General features: G+C 41.3%; 1 protein-coding gene across 1 annotated transcript in view; it reads left to right on the top strand.

Moving 5' to 3' along the window:
• Positions 1-25232, top strand: part of LOC130168760 (protein kinase C-binding protein NELL1-like) — a 238809-nt gene that overhangs the window by 87081 nt on the left and 126496 nt on the right. Inside the window, exons 11-12 of the mRNA XM_056375248.1 lie at positions 3353-3452; positions 6428-6556. Coding sequence (XP_056231223.1) covers positions 3353-3452; positions 6428-6556 — 229 coding nt within the window. The remainder of the gene's footprint in view (positions 1-3352; positions 3453-6427; positions 6557-25232) is intronic.

Here is a 25232-nt window from a genome sequence, read left to right as displayed (position 1 = left end):
CTCTTCCTGATCGTCTCTCTGTCCTCTCACCCTCACAGCGGGCGAGGTAGGAAGTGAGAAAAGCAACCGTGAATATATGCATTGACATTTTGGGAGAATAAGCGAGAGTATGAAGGAGAGAGAGAGAGAGAGCTATTTTTAGATGTTGTGTGTGAAATGAATCCTCATTTTGGTCCACAGCTAAAACCATTTGAATTATTTTAAAAGTCCGTTTTAGTGGTTTTAGGCCACTGACTACAAATTCTGTGTAGTTTAATTTTGATTTTCCAAAGCATGTTATCAGTTTTTCCTTAGCTACCTTCTAGGCAACCACAGGTTTCCGTTCAGCCAGGCAAATAACGGACAAACAGCACAAATAACTTCAAATAATTGCCACCTAAAGCTGGAGAATGTGTTGTGCTCTTGTATTTACACATCAGAGTTCTCTCCCTGTAAAATACTATAGGCTTTAACTTGGAGAGCAGACATTCAATTAAAAGGAATTTTTTATTTGTTTGTAAAGCCCCAGTCTCATTTCAGTTCTTTTGATCATCATTTCTATTTTTTTATGATAACACTTTCACATGTTTTTTCTTTTTAGAGATACCATGATGCAGCTACTCTGTTTGACAGCTTCAAAACATCCAGACTTCAGCCTCCAGCATAAAAGTCAGATGCGTTACACAACCAGAGCCTCTACTCCAGCCTCCATAACCTTACACACTACTTCCTACATTGTGCTGTAAAATCACCCAATATTAACATGAAATTTTGCATTGCTTCTCTGGGGCTTTGCCATATTATAGCTACAGTTATGTATAAATATAGTTTTACAAAGCAGCTGGTGATTCTAATGTGTTTTAACCTTTTACATTTCCTCCAAATGAATGCTTTTGATGATATGGTGAAAACAGCAGCTTATTCAAAACCTGTCTGACCTCATTGCGCTGTTTATACAGATGGCCCTCAGGGTACCGCTGTGTCTGGCAGAGTTGCTGCATCCCTACATCTCAAAAATGAAACAAATCAATAAAATGTTGACATAATGGATAGGAATGCAATGAAAGTAAGTTTTTATGTTCAGCTTTTGAGGCTCTTTGAGTCACCTGAATGCCTTATTCTGCAGCCTGCATTTAAGGGCTAATTTCATCAAGTAAGAGCAGTTAAGTAGTTAAGTGGCTCTCTGGCTGCTGGGCAAATTGCAGCTTGCTGGGGAAACGTGATACTCATTGGATTTTTTTTTTTTTTTTTTTTCTTCAAACCATCTCTTGTGTGCAGTTGCAGAATAGCATCTCATCACAGTTACAGTGTTTATCGCCGCTGGAAGGTGCTTTCAGTGTGATAGCTTGTTTTTTTTTTTTGAAAATAATGTTGAAAAATAAACATGCTCCAAACTCAACTGCCGTGTGAAGTGAAGATATAGTTGCTGCAAATTGTTTTTTGTAAGTTGCCGACAACTACAGATCTTTCTCCGCATTTCTAGCCAGTTGATTTTCCCTCGACCTCTACTATTGTTGCCTCTCAGATACTATGAGAGACAGAAAAGCTGAGGTGAATCTGTTGTCAGTTGACTCTACTCTACTTTACTCAACTATCAAACTGACTCTTCTAACTTTGTGGTAATGAAAAGAAATCAAAATGGGGATAGGAACAGGAATGGCTGCACAACAAATCTCAACGGTGAAACAAGTCATTTCCTCTTGCAGTATCAATAGAAAAAATCCTGCTGAAATACAGCATATTATGTATGATATGTATACTCCTCTGTGCAGTTGAGTTTTACTTCACTAATGCCAGCAATTATCTCATCATGGCTGCCTGACATGATAGAGTAATAATAGTAATACTGAAGGTCAACAGAAAACTGACAACAATTTTCATAATTGATTTTTTGTTAAAGGTGCTATTTCTAAGTTTTGCTATTGCTACATATCTAATGTTAGCTGTCTCCAGTGGTGGAAAGGAACACCAATGTTAACTCTTGTCAAATTAGGTGAATCCTCTGTGGAATCACCACTACAATCAACATCTTTCACATTAGACACTTAATGTAAAAGAAATTGTGATTATGGCAGCTTTAACAGATTAACTGAAAGACTGATTAATTTATGATGAAAGTGCTCATTACATAATTAGAAAATGATGTTACTGATAAAAAATGGTTCATAGTGCAAAGCGACTGTGGTGGTAAAAAAATGAGGAAGCAGTTAATATAGTTACCTAGAAAAGCAAAACACTGATGGAGAAAAGCATCTTAGAGATTTGAGTTGATACTTCACACCCTGAGAGGCACTGCAGAAACCACTGGAGCTCTGACATTCCCAGCCAGGCTGCAGCTGCTGCTGCTGCTGCTGCTGCTATTTGTTTTGAAGATGACACTGAGTTTTATTCACCTTTGTTTCCCAGCTTCGGTGGCATGTATTTGCACCTTACTTGCAGTCTGTATTCATGCCTTCCTTATGAATGTGAGAAGCACAAGCTGCCTTTACATTCTACCTTCTCCGTTGTCATGGCAGCCTCATTCACTCAGGAGTATTTTAAAATACCGTTTTTTTTCTTCTTAAATATCTGAAAACATTCTTTTAACTGTCGGTGTGGTTTGATATGTTTTAAAAGCAGTGCCATTCTCACCTTGTGACATTCAAATAATAAGGCTCAGTCCGGCAAAATGTAGCTCCACACGCAGGCCTTTATGTGAGGTAAGAGAGCTTTGAAAATATTTAAACCTAAAATATTAAACAGGGGAACATTTGGATTGATTTGTAGGGTTGTAAAAGATGAAAGTTTGAAATCTTAAACATTTTCCGAATGCAATTAAGAAGTTCAGATAATGATTGACTTATTTTCTTCAAGAAAACACAGCCAGCTTTCAGAGACAGGCCATTATATGACTTGCTCTAGCCACAAACATTTTTTTTTGCAATTAAATATTACTATTATAGACCATGTATAGACCAAGCATTTAAATAAAACCTTACTGTAATGCTGGCATCTCATTTTCTAATTGGTTTCCATATGCTGTAGATTTGCTCAAAAAACTCCCTGTGATTGATTCAAATAGGCTGTAAGCCTCTCATCCTGGTTTGGGTCTCAGGTGTTTGTGAAAACTGCATGGCCACTGAAAGACCAGTACTGCAGGCTGCGTTAACCCCTGGGTCACATGTACTTCAATGTGCTAGTCTGCATAGGAAAGCTTTATTAAACATCACATATATTTTTTCTGTATTTTTAATGCTTCAAAGGGTGAAATGTGCATGGAATAGTATGGACATGCACATGTCCAACCATTTACTCCCAAGATCACAAGGTGATCCTTCTGCAGAATATCTCAGCACTGTAACTGTAATGTTTTGCCTCTGTCCTGTCCTTTCAGAATGGCCTGATGGTGAAAGTCACCGAAACTTGTCCAGAGATCAACTGCACCATCAGTGAACAGATCTTACCAGACGGCAGATGCTGCAATGTTTGCAGAGGTATCGCTTCCTTCTTGCTTTACTCTCCTCTGTTGCATGAATCACTCTCTTTCTTTGGACGTGCATGCACCAAACCCCTGCGGCCGCCGCGAGGAGTAAACACAGCCAGTCTGCCGGATGCTGATTCAGGTTGTGCCTCTGCAATAACTTTGTTTCCCTCCCTTTACACCCAGTAAGAATGCATCTTGGCTGGGATACCTATCAGAGCAGATTGGTCTGTCTGCTATAAAACACCTGCTATGCCAATTTGCCTGAACCCCGCTGCTTTGGCAGGGAGGTACTACAGGGTAAATAGCCACTGGTAATTCAGTAAATACACTGAATAAACAAACTGTAGGAGGCTGTCAGCTATAGAGCAATAATGAAAGAAACCCGGGGCAGGTTCTGAGCGAAGGAAATTGCACTTTCGTTTAGGTAAGATAAGCAGCATGCCTTAGATTCACCATACTCAGAGGAGAGGAGGATGAAAAGGAGGTAAAAGAGAAGAAAAGGACAGGATTTGAGTAGGGGAAAGAGAAAGTGAAAAGGAAGATGAGAGGGGAAAAGGTTTTTAGTGTAAAGGAGAAGACAGCGAGGATAGGACGGAGAGGAAGCAAGGAAATATAAAATCTTAGACCTGCTTTTGTTGAAAAGAAAAGGGGGAAGGGAGAGCGAGTCTAGAGAGTATAAACCACATGAGAGGAGAGGAGGAGAGGATAAAACTTGATATGTTGAGAGAACAAAGGAAAGAAGAAGGATGAAGAGAGACGGCAGGAGAGGAAAGGAAAAGAGAAGATAAGAATTAAAGAAGAATAAAACTCGGACTTGTGGAAGTAGACAAGAAAGTAGAAGACAAAGTGGAGGTGAGAGAGAGGGGGGAGAAGAAAAGTACAGAGTATAAAGGAGAGGACAGCAGAGAGAGGAGAGTAGGCGAGAGAAGAGTTTAGACTGTAAGAAATAACAATTAAAGATTAGAGTCACAGTGCCTCTTCCCTACAACCCTCTCTTCTCTCTCTCTCTCTTTGTTACATACACACCCACAGGCACTAAAACTTAGAGCCGCTCATTATTTTCAAATCATCTCCAGACCTCTTCTCCGTTGTGTGACTCAGTACTTTGCTGTCACTCTAAAATTTCCTTGTGCCTCACTGTTAGGTCCCAGGAGTCATGCTAGTTTTGTTAAACTGCTAATTACACAATTGTCACAGAGTGTTCACACCCTCTCTTTTACTGAAATAGAGAGGAAAAAAAATATCAAATAATTAAGTGAAGGACTGATTTCTGTGTATTACAAATCATAAATCCCATCACAAGTCAAAAACACAACTGCAAAGTATTTTTGTTTGTTTTTGCAGCAGGACTGTACTTTATTGCATGCACACACATGCACACACTCCTGTGTTTTATTCCCTGTGTAATCAGTCCTTTAACTTGTACACACCATTCTGTGGGGCTCGGGGTGAGAGGAAGGATAACGCAGACACAGCTCTTTCCTCAGTAATGGCTCCCCAGGCTCCCTGTCTCTCAGGGCTTTTATGTGCAGCCAGTCTGTCACTCATTACAGGACATGATGGGCTACATCAGCTCATACCTACTGAGGAGGAGACAAATCATCTCTCTGTCTGTCTGTCTGTCTGTCTCCTTATCTGTCAGACTGATTCTCAGTTCATCTGTCTATCTGTCATGTCACAGTTTTTGTGCATGTGCAAGATCTCGGTCTAGTTTGGTTCAAATTTGACCGTTGGCACCGTGGCTGGTGCAGAGGTAAAGTTCCTGTCCAGCAACACAAGAGTTTCATGGTTTGATTCCCGGTGGCAGCACATATCAGGGAATACAAAGTGCAGGAGTTTGACACCAGAGTCTGGGAACTGCATCATGTGTCACATGTGTGCTGAACACTTTTTGGTGGTTTTGGTTTAATGTTAATACACACATTAAACCAATCATGTATCAAATCATTGCAGTCATTTGTTGGTACCAAGACCATAGTCTTCCCCCAACCAAGAGTGTATGTCTAAACCAACAAGTCCTCCAACCTGAATAATTATATAGGTCGTTTTTCCCCACCCATATGAGTGTCTCCTGAAACACTGCCCCTACAGCACAAGGCATACCAGACCTTGGTTGGCATGGTTACCATAATAAACGGTCATGGCTTGGTTAGGTTTAGGAAACGATCATATCTTGGGTTAAAATAAGTACTTCCTCAAGATTAGAGGGTCTTTGTTGTCATGGTTACGGTAATAACAACATGAACACCACTCTCCTGTGTCTTATTCCACATCCATCCATCAGAACCTCCTCCTAACATGGACTCCCTTTATACTACATCACCGTATTGTTCCCTTTGCTGCTGTCATGGTAACTAACTATGGGATAATAACAGTGAATGTTGTTAAATAACATTTTGTTGTGTGCCTTTGTTTTGAAATTTCTATGTCGGAGTTGCAGCATCCTTTAAGGGTGTGGTCTTTAGTGTCTCTTGTCCGCATTGGATAACTGATAAAGAGTCGGCCATCTTGTGGTGTATATGAAGGCAGTGCCGTGAAACACCTCGACTCCTCCCGTCAGACAGTTAGTGTAACAGTCACGTTTGGTTCTCTTTGCTATTTGAGCACCATGTTCATACAATATTCCTTTAGAATAAGCACATCAGCACATTTGACTCACATTTTAACACAAAACAATAGAGGAGCACATGAGCGACTCTCTAACTCTGGATGGATGACTTCCTCTGTTTTTTACTTTCATGGAAGACAAAACTTTATTATTGCACCAAATCTACTGCAAACATACACTTTATTCATCAGGCCTCTTGTCATCCACAATGTTGTGGGTGACGGGAACAAGGTTATTCATTTGTACATTTGTTTGCTTTCATCTCTGTGCACAGTTTTGTGTGTGTGTGTGTGATCTGTACATGATCTTTCACTGCCTTGAGTGAGCAAATTTTAAGAGCGACGTAAATCAAGGCTTCCTTTGGTCCTCTCTTTCAGGTTATGACTTCTGCGCAGAGGGACTCATTTGTGGAGAAAACTCAGAGTGTAAAAACCGGAATACTAAAGCAGAGTGTGAATGCAAGAGCGGCTATGCCTCCATCCACGGGGATTCTACTTACTGTGAAGGTAGGTCTGCACTTTAACCCAGCTCAGGCTCATGTGACTGACTTATACAGACTGAGTGCCGTGGACTGTATTGAGCTGATATTAACAAAGTGTGTGTGTGACGTGATGATGACTGGCTATAAGGGGAATAACGCTTGGTCTGAGAAAGCACTGAGGCCTGTGAAACATTGATGGCTTGATTGGTCTGTTATGTGAAAATGTGACAGTGGTTAAGGTCAGTTCATTACTGCTGACCATTTTACAAAGGATACGATGGAAAAGTAACACACACCAATTGGTTGTAATGAGGTGCCGATCACTGGATATAAACCTAAGAGCAGGAAGAAAGTGTCGCACGATCTGGCTCCATATGTATTTTTGTTTTATTCAAACGGACGACGTCTCAGTCCTCGGGCCGTCTTCCAAGATCTTGAAGAAGGCCTGAGGAATAAAAATGTAGACATTTGTAAAAGTTAAAATATCATCTAATGGTAATGCAGCTTTGAGCTTTATTGTAGTCTGATCAGTGAAGCTTTGACGTGAAGTTCTAGGTCTTCTTCCTTTGACAACTGAGTGAACTTATTTTAAGTTGCTCTGGATAAAACCATCTGCCAATTAAATGTCATGTGATGTAATCAAGGGTTCAGAGGCGGATGCTGAAAAGACTCACATTCAAGAGCTGAGCTGTTGGAAAATAAAACGCATAAGATAAATAATAAGAAAAGAATGGACAAAAATGAATTTGGTAAGTTCTTGCATTAAAAACACCAGCCATGTTTGCAGCTGCACACACAATAATGCATTATCTATTTGAAGTCAGTTTGATGTTTCTGCAAGTTGGCCTTTGTACTGTAGCATCCTGCAATGGACTAAAAATGATAGACTGCCTGCAAACGACAAAGCATGGTCTTTACGGTTGTTGTTATTATTTTGCTCATGCTCACATTTCCTGCTCAGATTAAACTTTTGCTGAGATTTAAACCCAACTTGCAGCAGAAAAGCTCCTTTTTGTATTTGAGACGTGAACCCTGGTCTGTGGAGTGTTCTTCACTTTTCCTCGAGAACCTATAATCTGAGTTTGGAGACGTCTAATCTGATCGAGATCCCGGCCTCTTTGAAAAACTCATCACGAACAGTGTCAGCGTGCTTCCGGTATGCTGATTGTTGGACTTGGCAGAGTATAAGCCTCAGTCTGTGTGTGCTTGAGACCCAGAGTACTTGTGATGGAGCCAATGGCCTTATTTGATTAAGAGGCTTGGGAGCGGCAGTCGGCGGATTGAAGGATTTGCTCGATGCTGGATGCAGTTGTCTTTGGGTCGGAGCCACAGCAGACTGAATACATGAAACATGCTGAAAGCTGGGGTAGCCACAAGCCCTCCAGTCTGTTTGCGTCTGTTTGATCTGCATGGTAAAGGGGTTTACCCAGAGCTCCGCTCCAATCCACAACAGTCCCACACCATATGAATGAGGGCTGGGAAACGCTGATTGTTAGATCAACTTTTTATATCGTGGAGCCATGGATCTATTGGTTATGGCGGCATTATCCATGTTTGGGGGTTGGTCCCTAAAGGCAGCTCAAACCTCTATTGTAAATGGATTAGCTAGAATCCTGCTGTACAGTATGGTGATATTTGACATGGTTTCACTCTCACCTCCAACTTAAATTGGCTTATGATAAGAGCACACTCGGGTAATCGCATCTTTTTTTGTTGTTTTTTTTATTTGAGATGTAAACAAAGCTCAGCAGTCTGATGGGGGCATCAGTGTTATCCTAATAGATGTTTTACAGAGCAAATAAATGTATCTTGTTGTATTTCATGAACAGGAGAATGTGTCTGGCTTTCTCTCTAAGATGTCATTAAACATGACCATTATATCCTCATAAATGTTTTAATGTGCAACTAAATGATCGAATATGAGATTATTTACCTGTAATCAGAGGACTATCTGAGGATTTTTAAAGCGAGGCAAGACTGCGCTTTCTGCCTCGCCTTCAGTCACCTTGTGGTACTATAATTATTCTCTCCCTCTCATTAAGCTGAATACCTAATTACAGTTGGATATTCCGGTGGGGTGTTTAGTCTCCAGTGTGTTAAAACTCTGGATAAGTGCAGAATGAGGCACCTCGTCTGTTGGGAAATGTGACCTCAGTCTTTTTTTTCCATGTAAACATGATGACTTATATTAGTATATGTCTGGGGTGTTTGCTTTTATAAATACAAATATCTTAGCTTAGCCTGGATTAATATATATTTCTTCCAACTCTGGGCTAATTTTGCTCAGTTTCCACTCTTTGTTTACAAATGTTTGGCATAGATGTTACATGTGTTGGATATATTGTCGTTGTTTGTATAGCCTTGTCTTTTGAGGTCAGTTTAGTTAGCTGCAGGTTTCACCAGAACCCAGGTTTTTTAGTAGTTTAAATTTTGAGAAATCTGTATAATAGAAACTCTTGTTGAAATAACTACAAGTAGTCGCTCTTCGCACTGTAACCGCTGATTGTTTTTTTTTTGGCGACAGCCGGTACCAAAGCATCCATTCGTCCCACTCTTGTGAAAGCGATATCTCAGTAATCCCATTAGGGAATTTCTTCAGGTTTGGCACAAACCTTCACTTGGACTTGAAGATGAACCAATTAGATTTTGTTGGTCAAAGGTCAAAGTTCAAGTTCGTGGTGACCTCATATTCTTTTGAATGCGATATATCATGAACAGCCAGAGGAAATTTCATTACATCTGGCACAAACATTCAATTGTACTGAATGATGTACTGACTACTTAAAATTTGGTGGTCGAAGGTCAGTGTCACTGTGACTTCACAAAACATGTTTTTGGTCATAACCCCCAATAGGTCATAACTAATACGAAAGAGTGATGACATTTTAAATCCAAACGGTCAAAGGTCGACTTCACTGTGACATCATAACGTTCTGCAAAATCCCTTCCGGTCATTATTCAACGCTGTAACTCAGGAAGAGGAGATTGTGACCATGTTTTCTGCAACTTGGCTGGTTGATGGAGGGTTACAACCACAAGGCAGTAATTCTAGTTTTGTTTTTTTGTTTTTTTACAATAAAAGTGAAGTCAATCAATGAACCTGCAGCTTACTGTCTGTCTGCTGCAGCATGTATTACACAGCCCTGATTTCTACACCCAGCAAGAGAATGTGGCGGATGTGTTAATATTCAATGCCATCTGCCTAACCTCAGAGAAACCAGAAATGTGCATGCATATGCAGAATCTGCACGCATGTAGAAGCACAAACATAGGTTACACTAATGATGGCTTGTGCAATGCTAGCCTGCCCACCAATGCCTGTGTGTTTATTTACTCCATTAAAGATGTATTACTGCATATGGGCTGACATCTTTCTAGATTTAAGAAATGAGTCCAGTTGGAAGCATCGCTGTGCATACTGGATGTTAAGACAGCTGCTCCTCCTCTCTAGCTGGAGAAATAATTTCTAATCCTGGAAGAAGCTTGGGAGAAGGCAGTGGTTGCTATTGATTGGTCTTGTCAACACTCAACAGCTCAAAGGATCCTACTGGGCTAACTGCTGGCTTGCTGGCTCTGCCTCAGCAACAGCACAGACACACGAGGCGCAGTAGACCAGGCTTCAGTCCTGATGGTCTCTGCATGAAATGACTGTTTGCACCAAAGGTCATGTTCACAGTTACCTGAAAGATCTTTAGCTCTGCGTCCATTACCTTCTTGCGTAACTCTATGAGCAGCATGAGCATGTTAGACACTACACATAAAATAAGACGCTTGTTACTGCAGAGTCGGTGATTGCCACATTGTTACTTCAGCTGATGTATCCCATAATTCTACTTTCTAACCTCAGTTGCTCAAAGCAGTCTCTCACACTTCTGCATACTTCTACGATCTTCTACTATATAGGAAACAGTGAATGTACAATGTTGAAAGAGAGAGAATTTCTAATGTTATCTACGGCTAGTCATGCACAATTCAGAGGGGAAACCATGCTGCAAAACAAAATGTCTCATCCATTATGTAAGTGATAATACACAAAAATAAATACATAAAAAAAACAAGGTGGAGGTGAGAGTGGCATTTCCATTACATTTTGGCACGCTTACCTGAGGTTTTGCTATACATTCGAACACTGGTGAAACAGTTATATATAACTACAGTAGGTGTGAGATATTCTAATTTACAATTATATTTTAGCTAATAATAAATGTGCGGTTGCCATAGTAAAAATGGTGCTGTTCACTAAGGTGAACAAATGGAAAAACTAAAAGACACGTGAACTAATTTTTATTGTGACATGATGTAATGTTATATCATGAGCCGAGGATGTAACGGATCATCGAGACATCCCACATACTCACAGCATATATCTATCTAAGTCCATCTGTTAGTATGTAGTGACACAGCACACAGCAATCAGTAGCTTGGATCAAAGCTGTTTAATCAGATAAATCCTGTGAGGCAGGACGGCTGTGAACGCTGTAACAGAGGTGATAAAGTACTAATTACCACTGACAAAAAGCACTGACTACATCTCATGGGTTGTGTTCTCTTTCTACCTCAGTGTCACACCACCTGATGCTGCTCCATTCAGTACTTTGCAGTTTTTATCATTTGTGCCAGTGGGCTTATCATGGGCTTTTTATCCACACCAGCTTTTTGTTTATGCTATCAGTGAAATTCTTCTTCGAGTCCCAGCAGCTCTACTGTATCCTCTCTCAGCTCCAGAGGACACAGACATGAACACGGTTGTTGTCTTACCACATTTTAATTGTGGCCTAAAACATGTCCCTTTTTTTGTGAGAACTCAATGGTTTGCACCCGCTCACAAAGAAACTCCAAATAAAGAAAGTGTCAGACCTGCTGATGTAGAAAATGGTTGCATCAGCTAAGGACAAACAACATAATTCCCTGTTTCCTAGCTGAGTGCTTCAGAGACCCTCCTCCCAAATGGCCTTTTCTTTTTCCCATGCTGGGTGAAATCCCAGCATGGGTCTAATGTTGAACCTAAGTTCACCTAGATGGTGAATATCTTTCTTTCATTGCATATGTCCTCAGCTTTATGTGAACGTATTTCCTCAATATAACCAAATGATCTCTGGCTCTGCAGGAAGCAGGTTTTTTTTATTTTTTTTTTTTATCTGACTCTCAAGTGCCTCTTCTGTGCACTCCCTTCCTCCTCCATGTTTCACATTAAAGGCCCCATCACCACGGCGCGTCCTTGGAAATGTTTATGGGTGAGCACATTAGGGAAAAGTCAGAGCAGTTAGTAAGACGCTCCAGTCGAGTCAAGCATTTTCACATATGCAGAGTTGAAGCTTATTTCCATAGAAATTGTCTCAGGAGGTTCTTGTGGAGAATTTTCTCCTGCTGTTAAGAACGCTCTTGGTTCACTCTACCCACATTAATGGCAGCATTAGCTCCTGTTGTGCCCTGTAACTTTTCAGCAGCCCTTATGTGGAACTCAAACACTGACTCGACCTTTGTTTACCTACAAAGGTGGATTTCTTTCACCGCTTCACCGGTTGTGTGTTTTGTTTGGAGTACAATAGCTTAGTTTAATTGGGACTAATTAACATGCATTCAATCAAATTTGTGTTGAAACTCCCTCTCTACTTCACATTTCTGTCAATCATCAGCTTGGGCTGCCATCTTCTGCAGTATTTTTGGCCTACAGCCGACACTTTTTTTTCCTCTGCTATGAGTAATAAGATTAGAGGCCGACACATCAAACCTAACGGGGCTATTTCTGTTTGTTCAGCTCGCTTTCATTTAGCTCCGTAGCAGCCGAACTCCCTGGGTTCAGGGACTCACTCTCTGATGTGTCCCCTTAGCTAACAGGCTCTGGCGAGGCACTTTATGATGTCCCTGATCTCCAGTCAATCTCCGCTGACACCACAGCCGATTCTCTCTCTCTATCTCTCTCTCTGGCTTTTACCACTCACTGATAATATACTGTGACTTTGGTGCTAATAGCATCACAGTTACTGCAACTGGAACTGCTTGAACACACTTCAGATGTGGTGGATGCGTTGCCATATTCTGGGCGGTGCGAGAGGCAGTCAGTCAGTCACAGTCTTCATATAGACCATTTCATGCTTCGTGATGAACTTCAGCATTTTGGAAAGAAAAGGTTATGTCTTCCTTATGGTAATGGCATTGCTTTGATGATATTATATTGCATGGATGCATCAGCTTATATACTGTATATGGCGCGCCCTTGTCACGTTGAGTTACATTCATTGAAAATAAGGTCGATAAAAATTACTTTAGAGCCAACTATCAGTGCCACCAATGAATGCAGCCACATCAGTCTGTGTCCATGCAGTGTTTTACATAAATCCATAGTGTGGGTGTGGGGTTTTAAGTGGCTGTAATCAATGCCTTGTCCATTTAGTTCTTGCTGTACACAAAAGGCAAACAAGGAAGTGCAAAAATCACCTTGGCTTTTGATGACGCTGAAACGAGAAAAGTGACTATGGTGACTTTTTGTTAGTGGACAAGCTTGTCACTCATCCACTTGTAAGTTTCTCTCAAAACAAAAACTGAGTGGATAAAAGTTACACTAGACTTTACAAAAAATAGCAGGAGATTTTTCCCAGAAAACAGTAATATGCCTGAAGCCCAAATAGATTTAAAATGTAAATATAAGATTTTTGCAGTATCGATTCTGTTTCCTGTATTGAGATTTGTCAGAGCCTTTGAAATAAGCAGCGTAGTTTACAAAGCAAACCTGATGAGGCCTGTGTTGAAACATGTTGCACCTGTGATTTGAAAAATTGGAACTTTGAAAGAATATTGGCACAAGCCTCTCCGTGTGCAGTGATTACCTCTGCCAATGAGGTTATGTTTTCACCCATGTCTGTTTGTTGGTTTGTTTGTCAGCAGGATTACACAGAAAGTACTGAACCGATTTCCACCAAACTTGGTGGAAGGGAAGAGGCTTAGGCCAGGGAAGAACACATTCGATATTGGTGCTGATCTGGTTAAAGGGACGAATCCGTTACAATCCTAGTTTGTGCATTTTTGACGTTTTTGTCAAGTCCTCAGGAAATAATGTTTGGATCTTGATGTAAAAGAATCTGACATATTTATGGTGTTGATTGATTGTAAGATTGTATATTGATTGTATATTGGTGTAGATCCTGAAAATAATTTGGATTTCAGACATGTGAAGGATTGTTTGGCCTTGACGGTGGTATGTGCCCTGCTGAGTGCCGTTCTAGTTTACTAAAGTTTTTATTGCGGTACAAGTCTTGCTGTTGTTAACCCTGGGAAGAAACCCTTGTGAATCTTGAGTTACTGAAAAGAAAAACAAAACAAGAAAACAACAACAAAAAGGCCGAACATATCACTAAGAAAAACCAAGACCAGTTACCTTGAAACACTTTTAACAACCTAATGCATATTGTGCTTGATAGGATTTCTTATCTTGGATAATAAAATATAAGATTTCATCTCTGTAAAAAAAAAAAAAGGAATGATTTTTTGACCTTTTTCAAATTCACTTTCAACTTGTCGATCTCTTGCCCACATTTTGAACACTCTGAGATGACTCTACTCTACCTCCACCTTGTTTGGGATACTCAAAAGCATTGAAAACTTCTTTGATAATTAAAAAAAAAAAAAAAACATATTTCCAGAAATGGTGTTGCGGCCACTGTTGATCGTATAGACACACCTAAGCATGGACAGTTTTCTTGGGGACCATCTCCTCGGTAAAAAAGTTGAAGTGAAAACCGTTGATAGAGATATCTAGCACTCACTTTTCAATGCTGTGAGCGCCACAATTTATATTCGACTCACCTCCTTTGAATTGGGGTAGAGGCAGAAATCTCAGAGAGCTGTTTAAAATCCATGGCACGTAAAGAGCTAAGCTATCTGCATGGCCAGATATTGAGTAGAGGTAGGTGAAAATCTCTTTGTTATTTGGGAGAACTGACTGCTTAAATGTCATTGTTTTTGTCGTCCCTTCAGTTATTCTGAATCCTCTCCTGGAGGCTTCGGTCACTAAGTGCTTGCCATATATATTTTGCTCTCAAGGCATGAGAGCCCTGTTTGCCGAGATGGTCAGAGCCCATAACATTGTATCCATGTCTCATGCATCTGGGATCAATGATTTAGGATTTAGAAAGTCATTTGTGCATCTCGTCTCTCCACATTTTGAGGCCGATAGGTGTGCTTTCATCGCATGTTTGCAAATGAAGTAAGATGAGCTGGGCATTTGGCATCTAGGAGGCACAGTCAGTCAGTCAGTCAGTCAGACAGACAGACAGACAGACTGAGAGATTTATGGTGGTGGGAGGCCGTAGTTAGAAACAGACAGAAATACACAGACAGATCCCTGGGAGTGCAAACCTGCTGGAATCATATCAGAGGTTGGAAATGAGCTAATCAATGGCAGCGCCTGCCTGCAGAGCTTCCACAGTCGGGATGAAGGTAGTGCAAGTGTGTGTGTGTGTGTGTGTGTGTGTGTGTACCTGTCCTGGTTTTTCAGATAAGCTCAAGAAAACACGATGTGTCTCCACCCGGAGTGCAGCACCTGCCCTTATGCTACAGCTAATCCGCTAAAACTGACAGCTTGTGCTTACTTTTCCCCCACTGAGTCTAGTCACACATAACAACACCAGAAGCCAGAGAAACATGGAAATGCACACCTGTAATGTGTCGGAGGTTTCGCTAATTCTATATCACAGACCACTTCGCTGCCAAGCCGAAATACAAAAGAAAGCTATTTATTGATTGGGAGCGGTTTAGATAATCCTCATTTGTCCTCACTCAGTCTGCGATGACGGGAGCAGTGGTGTGCGTCTGTCTCTTGTGGCACTAGCGAGTGCCGCTGGCTGAATTGGCTCTCACTCAGTGGCATTAAAGAGTAATTGGCTGTGTTTGTACTTCTGCGAATCAATCAGGTTCTCTGTGGGAACTCTGCCTCTGCCGTGTTAAAACAAAGATGTAATGACAGGGAACGAATGAGCAACAGTGTCTGCTCCTCCTGCGTTCTGTGCAATGTAGAAAGAAGGGGTCGAGCTGGGGTTAGCAAGAGATGGGGTGGGGTGGTGGTGGTGGTGGTGGTGGGGTGACAGACAGGCAGTAAGTAAGGTAGATAAAGACAAGGACGAGCTAAAAGGCAGGAGTACAAGCCTCTGTCAACAACCTACTGCAAGCTGTGCCCTTTGAAAAAGTTTGCTGTTTGTTGTTTGTCCTCCAGACAACACACAGGCTTAGCAATCAGAACTTCGTACACATTCCCACCAGCACCTGTGTACACTGGAAGGATGGGATCATGCCTTTAGTTACAATGTTAAAATGCCTGATCCTTTATGTCTTGGGGTTCAGCGATATTCAATTGGTCTTGTACAGAAAGTCTTGCAGAGATGTTTTTTAAAAAATTAGTTGTGATGAATCTTGAACTGTTCTTTGACAATTTAAGTAAAGGTAAGGCTGCATGTATTATATGTAGAGAGCCAAAAAACTCAGTGTTGATTCAGTAGGATTTCACAAAAAAATGTACTTGTACATCTACTTAAACAGTTTTTTCTCAGTGTACATGCAGCACACAGCCTGAAGTATGTTAATTTAGGTAGGCAGATATTTGTTAACATTTGAACAACAGAGGTAGGCTAACTCTTTCCCCCTGTTTCCACTCTTTGTGCTAAGCTAGGCTAAATGGCCTTTGGCTATATTCAGGCTATATTAAAAGGTGTATAATCTGCAGGATGAGTTGGCTGCTGTTTGTAAACACACCCTCTGAAGTTGGCCCCTCCTCCTTGGCTCAACAAGCGCGCGAGAGAGAGAGAGATAGCAGTGGTGGTTGAACGGGCTAGAGAGTGATTGAAGAGAGGGAGCAGCGTTGGCAAGAACAAAGCAATGAATCAAAGAAATAAAACAATATTTTCTGAATGTTTCACAGCCTAAAACATAAACACGGCCCCCACACCTCACACTCAGACCTGCAGCTCTTTATACATTCATGACGGAGGGAAGAGGAGAGAGACAGTGAAGTAACCTGGTCTTCATACCCTGTGTGCTGTTATTGGCTGGCGGGGCTACAGGCCCACCGCCCCAAAGGTTGCAGGCCAGAAAACATCCTGAACACAGGGCAGTGTCTCTGCAGATAGATACAGCGCCATACACTTCTGGTGGGTCATAAATGATGATTGAGAGGGAGTGTTTCTGTATCAGCTTAACTGTCGGTCAGGGAGTAACTCGAGGGTATTTCCTAAAATGATGATCTAACTTCAACTTTGATTTACTATACTTAGCAATGTAGCGATGCCACTAAATATGTTATGATAACTAGTAAAGACATTAGCCATAAAATATCATTCTATTCAAAATAAACTGGAACTGTCCTTTTAAATCAGGTTTTAGAAAACAGTCTTACCTGATACTAAACAAGCAAACAGACAGGCAGGAGTAAAATTAACAATAAGACCCATTTTCTTACTGCTCAGAGAGAGATAATGAAAGAGAAGACAGTGTTGGAAAGAGAAGCAGTGCTGTCAGCCAAGCTCTGTCCATGGTGCGAAAAGTCTGAGAGTGTGAGGAGAGCTTCTCTGTGAGCAGCGGGTGGATTGACTCGGCTCGCTGTTTAACACTGGCAGAGGTCTGCTAGAGTCACAGTGGGTGAGCACTCTGGTAAAAGGTCAGTGAAAGACCTGTAATGAATTGCAGTCATTTCGCTGAACTACAGTGTGTGTGTGTGTGTTTGGGTGTGTGTGAATGCTGCTGCTCCCTCCTCTCCCTCCCTGTTCCACTTCTCAAACTCTCTTCTGGGTGGCATCCATCTCTGCCATCTGCACTACACTGACTGCATGTGTTCCAACACTGCCAACGCTGTCCTTGGCATCGCTCCTTTCCCCTCGCCTCATTCCTCATACGGTTATTTATCCCCGCTTATTCCCGTTCAATTTCCTGACCATTTCTGAGCTGCGGGGGATTGGGGTGGTAATCCTCGAGCCAGAGGACTTGCTGGCTTGCTGCTCTGCATGGTCGACGGGCTAAAGTGTTCAAATTTCCATTGGAGTTGAGCCTGAAAGCTCCTGTGCAAGCCTGAAAAACTTATTTCCTCTAAGTAGCCTAATGGGAGTGATTGCAGATTACCTACAGGCCTGTTTTATTTCATTAATGTGGATCGATGTTTTGCCTCCAGGGTTAGGGCAATTTACGGTTACGCTTTATTTGGATCATCTGCCTACAGAGAGTTTATTTGTAACTTTTCACTAATCTTTGTTGAAGGTTCGACTAATGTTCAACCATGTGTATATATAACTATTCAACCAGCAATTAGCAACTCTGTCGGCGGACAACCCAAATAAAGTGACACCCAGTTTACTATTTCCTATTTTCATATCAAGTAGACTGTGATGTCATCTGACTGCCAAAAGTAACATATAATTACTGTCAGACAAAGGAGGACAAAATAGTTTTCCTCGCATGATATCACATAATAAAGCATGTTATTTTCCTTTTCTTTTATATGCTCTTTTATTTTATCTTGATGTTGAGAAAAAGTCTCTGTTTATTAAGGTAAAGATCATATCACTATTGTAATCTTTTATTTTACATTAAATAGTACTTCATCTATAAATCTGAGTTGTTGTTTTTCTAAAGATGAGGCTCAGATGTATAAAGTTATGTCACAGTTACAGAGTCAGGATGAAGGAAATGGCCGGGCATTGATATTGCTAGGCAGACATACAACAGATAGACATCAGACACTATCTTTGTCCTAATTCAGTGGCCACAATCTAACCTCACCAAGACCTTAACTAATCAATCTCAGTTAATCAGGTTAACTGTAACAATGTACAAATTTGAATAACTTGAGATTAATGGGTTACTATAATGATTAACAACATATCCGGGCCGCTCATAGGAACAAAGTGCACACCTGATTTCCATTACATAAACTTTGCAGTGACTTATATATACTTATAGTGTCATATATTAACCAGCGACATATTACCACCTGAACATCAACACTGGTTTGACCGAACTACTTGGTTCTGATACATTTCCTGACTTTTTGAGTTGGCAAAGTGCCTTAAAATACAATTAAACAATGCGACTCGTGTGCAGTGGGTTCTGGGATACTAAACGATCACTTGAGGTCATTTCCTGTGTGTTTTTGGCCAGAAGGTGAAGATATGGCCGCGGTCGAGTGTGGACACGGACAGACGCTCCTCCTCAGTCTTCCCTTCAGTCATCCCCAATCCGTTAATTACAGCGGAGACCGCAGGGACTAATGATCATGTTCCACAGGGTGGTAATGACACAATTATGACTGCAAAGACATCAGTCATCTCCACTTAGCTCAGACAGTGTCCTTGGCTTTCTAGACACACACACACACACACACACACACACACACACCAGACCCAGACTAGTGAATAAGACAAAAACTCAAATGACTTAAGTGTCATGGAACTAAATTACTCTCCTGCACAAAGTTACTGACCTGACGGGGCTTTTTGAAAGACAAGTATGGTATCCAATGCAATCCAGAGTCACTGCACCAGCTGTGAGGAAAACTATATACCCATAGTGTACAATACAAATCACCCTGTTCTACCTAAATCTAAAGTATCTCAACTGATGAATGGATATTTTGGCTCACTTGTCCCTTCTTTTTGATGAAATGAGATAGTTCACATGCCAAGACTCTGAATTTATCCTGAAGTTTAGCTTTGTTCAGGGGATTGATTTTTAGCCGTCAGAGTACATGTCAAGGATTTTCCCTCGGAGTAGTGATTTTCTGCTCGGCTCCACAAAGCACGACAGCTCAGAGTGGTTTATGACCCAAATGTTCTGCCAGACCGCCTTACATTCACACCATATTTAACCACTGGCAATTAAACCCGCCAACAACCTTTTGTCGAATCTGTCACAGCACTAATTTAATGCTCCAGTGCGATCCAGATGAGCTGCGACTTTATAAGGAAGTAGGGATAATGCCACTTCACATCATGTCTGCAAAGAAAATACACACGCACGGATTTGAAGGTCAGTCGATCTTGCTGAATTTTGGTGCAGTGAGAATCGAGTGTTTTCACTCTTGAAGAACACACTGCTGATTTTGATGATGAAATGTGCCACGTCATCCATCGATCTGTGAATGGACCTTTTTAAAGCTTCAGTTTGAGTTTACAGTTTGCTGCCATCTTGGCATTTACTAGAGCTGCAACATTTTATTTTTTTAGCGGGGGATAGCCTGGGGCGATCTGAGGTAACTGAAGCGTGGCTGACTGTGCTAGTATGGGATATTGTGTCTGTCAGTAAAGCAAACATACCCTCACAGTAATTAATTTTCAGCTTTAATGAAACTTTATTTGGCAAATCACTATTAAGACGCACATCACAAGAACTGAGGCTGTCGTTTCTTGTGAAATTACTTTGATGGATTAGTTTTTTTTGGAAGAAGTCAGCACCTTTTCATGGATCTTTTGGGGTCAGATATTTTTATGAAGGGAGCATCCTGCAGCCATAAGAGAAAGTGCAGCTGTGAGACACTTCAACGGCATTTCAAAGTTTATGTGTCGGGGTGAAGCAGTCCAAACTATAAGTGGGGATGTAGTCACAGAAACAGCAGTGTCATGTCACCGAGATGACTGAAAAACGTTTTACTTCAATGTTTAGATGTCTTTTCATCTAGAAATGACTAAATCCTCGAGATAACGCTCTGATTGTATATGCTGTGCCTTGTTTCTACCAACCATCCTGAACTGTATAAGATGTAAACAAATGTCAGGCAAACAGAAAAACTACTTTTGCACAACTGAACAGTCCATGGCTAACATCCTTAGCCTTTCTATCCCCTCTCTATTGTTATCTTTTGTATATTGTGTCCTATTGTAAGTGCTTCATATTCCGATTCCCTTTGCAGCATTCATTTCCTATTATTGTTGACAAGTATAAAGTGTATAAAGCTATACGTTTCCGGCTCTAAATCCTGGCACGTTTTGGTGTAAACCGCAAGAAGTTAAAAATATTTCAACTTCGAACTCAACTGTACCATGCTTCAAAGAGGTTTTCTAAAGTCTCATAGCAACAGCAGGTGCCTCATCTAGTGCCTCCCCAAAAATATCTGCCAAACGCTCCCAGCTATAATACAGATGCTCAAAGTACAAAGGGCCTCGGCTCTCTGCACCTTTTGCCCAAAGCATGTTAACTGTGGCTGTCTTTGAGGAGCGTATTTTAGCCCGGGTGCAGCAGTTCAGGCTGCCAGCGCGGAGAGGGAAGAACTCATCGATTTATTCAAGGTTTACACGATCAAAGCTGCGTGCGAGGCGCTCTTATCATTTATAATTCAGGGAAATCTCCGTTTCCCATATTGCATAGGACGACTCTCGCCCTCTACTGGAGTCCTGTGGAAGCAGAAATAGGGAAGTGGAGATGAGCATCCGCTCTTTCAAATGAAACTTGGCAATGTTAGTAGTTTAGCTGTTTGTCCAAGAAATCACGTGTTACACTCCAGGATTAAACAGAGCTCAGAGCTCAACAGCATCTCTAGGACCAAGGCAGAGTTCAGTCTGTGTGTGTGTGTGTTTGTGTGTGTGTGTGTGTTTGTGTGTGTGTGAGTGCTTGTGTGAATAGATGTGTGTATGAATATTAATGCTCTAAACAGCAGAATTGCAGACCGGTCTCCTCCTCCTTTACAAATCCCACCATGCTTAACTTTTAACATTTTGCAGGTAGAGATGATGTATTAGAGTGAATTTAGCTGATAACCCGGGGCTTCTAATATTGGAGTTGGATATTGAAATTTCTGGTTGCCTAGTGAGAAATATCTCTGTCATTATATACTCCTGCCGCCTCTTCTTGTATTTACCACCAGGGGGCCAATTAATGATTGGATGTTTTTTTTATATCCTGCCTTCAGCTTGTTTTTCCAATAAATCCAAAATGGCAGAACACGGTGTAAACAGAGAGGTTAAGGATGTAATGTCAGGTGTGGAGTTTAGTGTGTGAGTGTTGTCAGTGGAAGGTCATCACGAGCGAAGAGACGCAAGCCTGCGTCTTGTGTCTGTCTACGCGCTTCCTCCCGTAAGGCTGGGAACATTCATTTCTTCGGCTGGCAGATGGCTGAATTGAAAGGTTGAGTGTTAATAAAGAGCAGCTGGTGGATTGTGGGTCGACCTTCATGTGATGAACGTCCTGCAGTGAGGGGAGAGGAACTCCCCAATGACAAGTGTGTAACACCTCTGATGGATGACGCACACACCTTGCAACTGTATAGACACACACACACACACACTGGTGTGAGACATTTCTCTAATATTGTAAGTTGCTCAGTATATTACATTCATTTGTTTGACAGACACCTTCCAATACACACTCATTGGGAACATTTTGGATTCAGTTCAGTTTTGCCATTTGTCCAGTAGTGTGGATGTAGTGACTCACGGGTGCCCTCCCTTAGGTGAATACCACTAGTAGCTGTAACCAGTTAATGAGACATATGCCCGAGTTATGTCGTTTAACTCAGTGCTGCATACAAATGTATAAAAATCCATATTGATATGTGCCCTTGTATGAAAATGCTGGTGTTTTGACTTAATGAAATGTTACCATGGAGCATAACAAGTGGATATAATGCATTTTACAGTGCCAAATTGATCTAATGCCATAATACCTTTCTATCTTCAAGAGGCACTACCTCTTCGGAGAATACTATCTCACCTGATATGCGCGCTTTCTCTCTCCCTCTCTCTTGATCCTGATCTTGATTTAGCTCTTTCTCCAAAAAAAACAAACAAAAAAAAACTTGTTGGCACTTATATTATATTATTATTTATATTACTTCATCCACCTGGAAGAAGCCAGGAGAAAGTGGAACTGAATATTGAGTCACTTTTTCTCTTGATCTTGGCTTTTTACCTTTGGATAAAGGCATCTGCTAAACTCGTTAATGTTAATGTAAAGATAATGTGAAATCCGCTCAACAAACAAACAAACAAACCAGCGAGCAGTCATGCTTTAACAACTTGTTGATCTTTCATAGTGTGCTGACCAGAGCACAGATGGATAGAAGACTTTAATAATCCCTGTCGTATAGTATACAACTCAAATGAGAAAGCAGATAAATATAAATAAATATATGTATATGGACGAATGTGCAAGGTGACATTGTCCCTGATTTTCAGCAGGTTTACCAGAGGATATATTCTGTTCCTATTAGACATTATGTCTCCACCCAGCAAAACACAATGCAAATGGATTGCTTAATTAGCCAGTTTCAGTGATGTTTGAGCTCAGCTACATCAAGTCACATCTCTTTACTCAGTATCCAGCTTTTATGCTAAAACAAACCATAAAATAATTAGTTTCTTACCCCAGACAACCTCAATCACTTTGGCAGCGGACAGCATGGCGGAATATCTAATAAGAAGCCAATATTGGCATAGAGATAAATTGCTATAACCTTAATCAGCGCCTCTCCACAGTTACAGAACATCCCAAAGTTGTACCCGAGTGGTCGTGTGGCTGTGAGGAAGAGGTGAGCAGACACGAGGACAGCTGAGTGACTTGATAATTGAGCCCTAGGTTATTCACATGTTAGATCATTTAATGAGTCAGACAGCAGAGAGGGTATCCGCTGCTTGGGAGCTGTTGACTTCATTAAGAACAGTAATGGTGTGTAATGATGTGATAAGGCTTTAGCCTGTCAGAGTGCAGCAGCAGGGTGTTGACACCCAGCTCCATTACCATAATGACAGGGCACAAAGTATTGTTGGGGCATATGCTGCCCGTCTGATTGGCCGAGCTCGGGGTCGGTGATCAGGGTTGACACAATGAATAATGCGTTGAGAGGTTTGTGCCACTTGTTTCTTTTGATGGAGATTGTTGCCACACAAAGCTGACAAGCGGCTACTTCACTGTGCGACTTGAAAGAGTTTAACTCGTACTCGGGGGGGAAAAAAAGTGAAAAGTTTAACACTGTTTATTGTTTAATTCCAAAATTATTTTTATCCATTCATCGACTTCTTTTCTCTACCTGCTTTTTAGTTCAAGGCCAAAGGGGGCGGAGGCTGATATCCCAGCACCCACTGGGCAAAGTGCACCTTGAAAAAGTCGATGCTTTATCACAGGGGCCTTTTTTGACCCCAACTTCTCCAGAAATTCAGAAACATTTAGGGACTCAGGAACTTTACCTCAGTGTTGCCCAGAGGAACTAAGGGTTTAATTTGTCTGTGGGTCATAGTTCCTGCTTCCCCCAAAATGTACCAACATGCATTATGGGTAGCACTGATATACTCTGGGCTGAATTTGCTGTAGTGAGTGTCACTAAGAAAAAAAACCTTATTACTATGTTTTAGACAGAGACACTGTATCCATGTTGTGACTAGAGGTTGAAATCGTGCAGTTGTCTCCTTATCCACCTCTGCACATTTCCTTTGTACCTTCTATTTAAACACGTGGCAGCTCAGGAAGTAGAGCGGGTCCCCCACTAATCAGAAGGTCAGTGGTTTGATCCCCGGCTCCTGTAGTCTGCTGTATTAGGAAAATACAGCACATTCCTCAAACTATCTTTGAGGGTCATAAAAACTCTATTTATATCACACCTACAGAACTTGTGGTGCCTACACTGCTGTATGTGCATTCGCATTTTTCTGTTCATGTCTACTTTTAACTTGGCTTAGTGCCATACAAGGTAGTCATGTCAAAAGTGATGAGGTATGTACTAAATGTGTCCTGACAATTATGTGTATAAAAGCAGTCTGTAGTAAACACGCATTGCGTTCTTGGTCAGTAACACTCTTGTTGTTGGCTGAGACGTCCACTTGCAAGTGTCAGAATAAACTGGAAAGACTATTCTCCTGTTGTCAGTCCTCTGTTTCCTGAAATTCCCACGACATCTGCGTACCGATGTGTCCTTGGGAAAGATACTGGACCCCAAATTGGCCCTGATGGCTGTTCTATCAGTGTATAAGTGTGTGTATTAATGTGTGAGTGAATGGGTGAATGTGGCAAGTATTGTAAAGCGCTTTTGAGTGGTCATAATATACAAACACATCCACATCCTTGTCTTACTACTTACAACTGAATGCCTAACTCAGCCGTAAAACCAAGTCTTAACCCTCAAACTGCCATTTAAGCTTTTGGGGTCCTTCACTTTGGTCCCTACGAAGCTGTCGGACCCCACAAATATAGTGGGCTCTCGTTTTCGCACCTCATGGATATAGTAAAACAAGGCCATACATATGTAGTGAGAAAATGCTAATTCCATACACAAGAGAACTCAGCATGTGCGTTTGGGCTCGAGCTCAAGACCCTCTCCCTTTGAGGTGTCAGTGCCACCCATTTATTTTAATGAGCCACGGTTGTCATACCTACACCAGTGTGGGTCACATGACCTTAGATCACTGGGTCTGGCTTTCAGATGTAATTCATTCATATGCAGTCATTCATTGTCTTTGCCTGCCCACTGTTATTCAGTGGGGTCGTTAGCCTATCCCAGCATGCACCAGGCAAAAGGAAGCGCTCAAGCTCTGCGAACCATTATCCACTGGGCTTCAGTGCCGCCAGTGAAAATGCTCTGTGTTATAGAAAAGTAAGCCAATAATTTCAAACACAGTGAAGAGATTGAATAAGCAATGTGATATTAACACTCCAACAGGGTCTTTTTTGTCTGTAGTCATTAAATTTTGTCAGACGGCGCTTGCTCTACCTCGCTGAAAATTATTAATCTCCTGTGAAAT

The sequence above is a fragment of the Seriola aureovittata genome, chromosome 1 (assembly GCF_021018895.1).
Source record: "Seriola aureovittata isolate HTS-2021-v1 ecotype China chromosome 1, ASM2101889v1, whole genome shotgun sequence".
NCBI classification, from domain to species: Eukaryota; Metazoa; Chordata; class Actinopteri; order Carangiformes; family Carangidae; genus Seriola; species Seriola aureovittata.
Note: the sequence above shows the minus strand (reverse complement) of the source record. Positions and strands in the feature narration are given on the sequence as shown.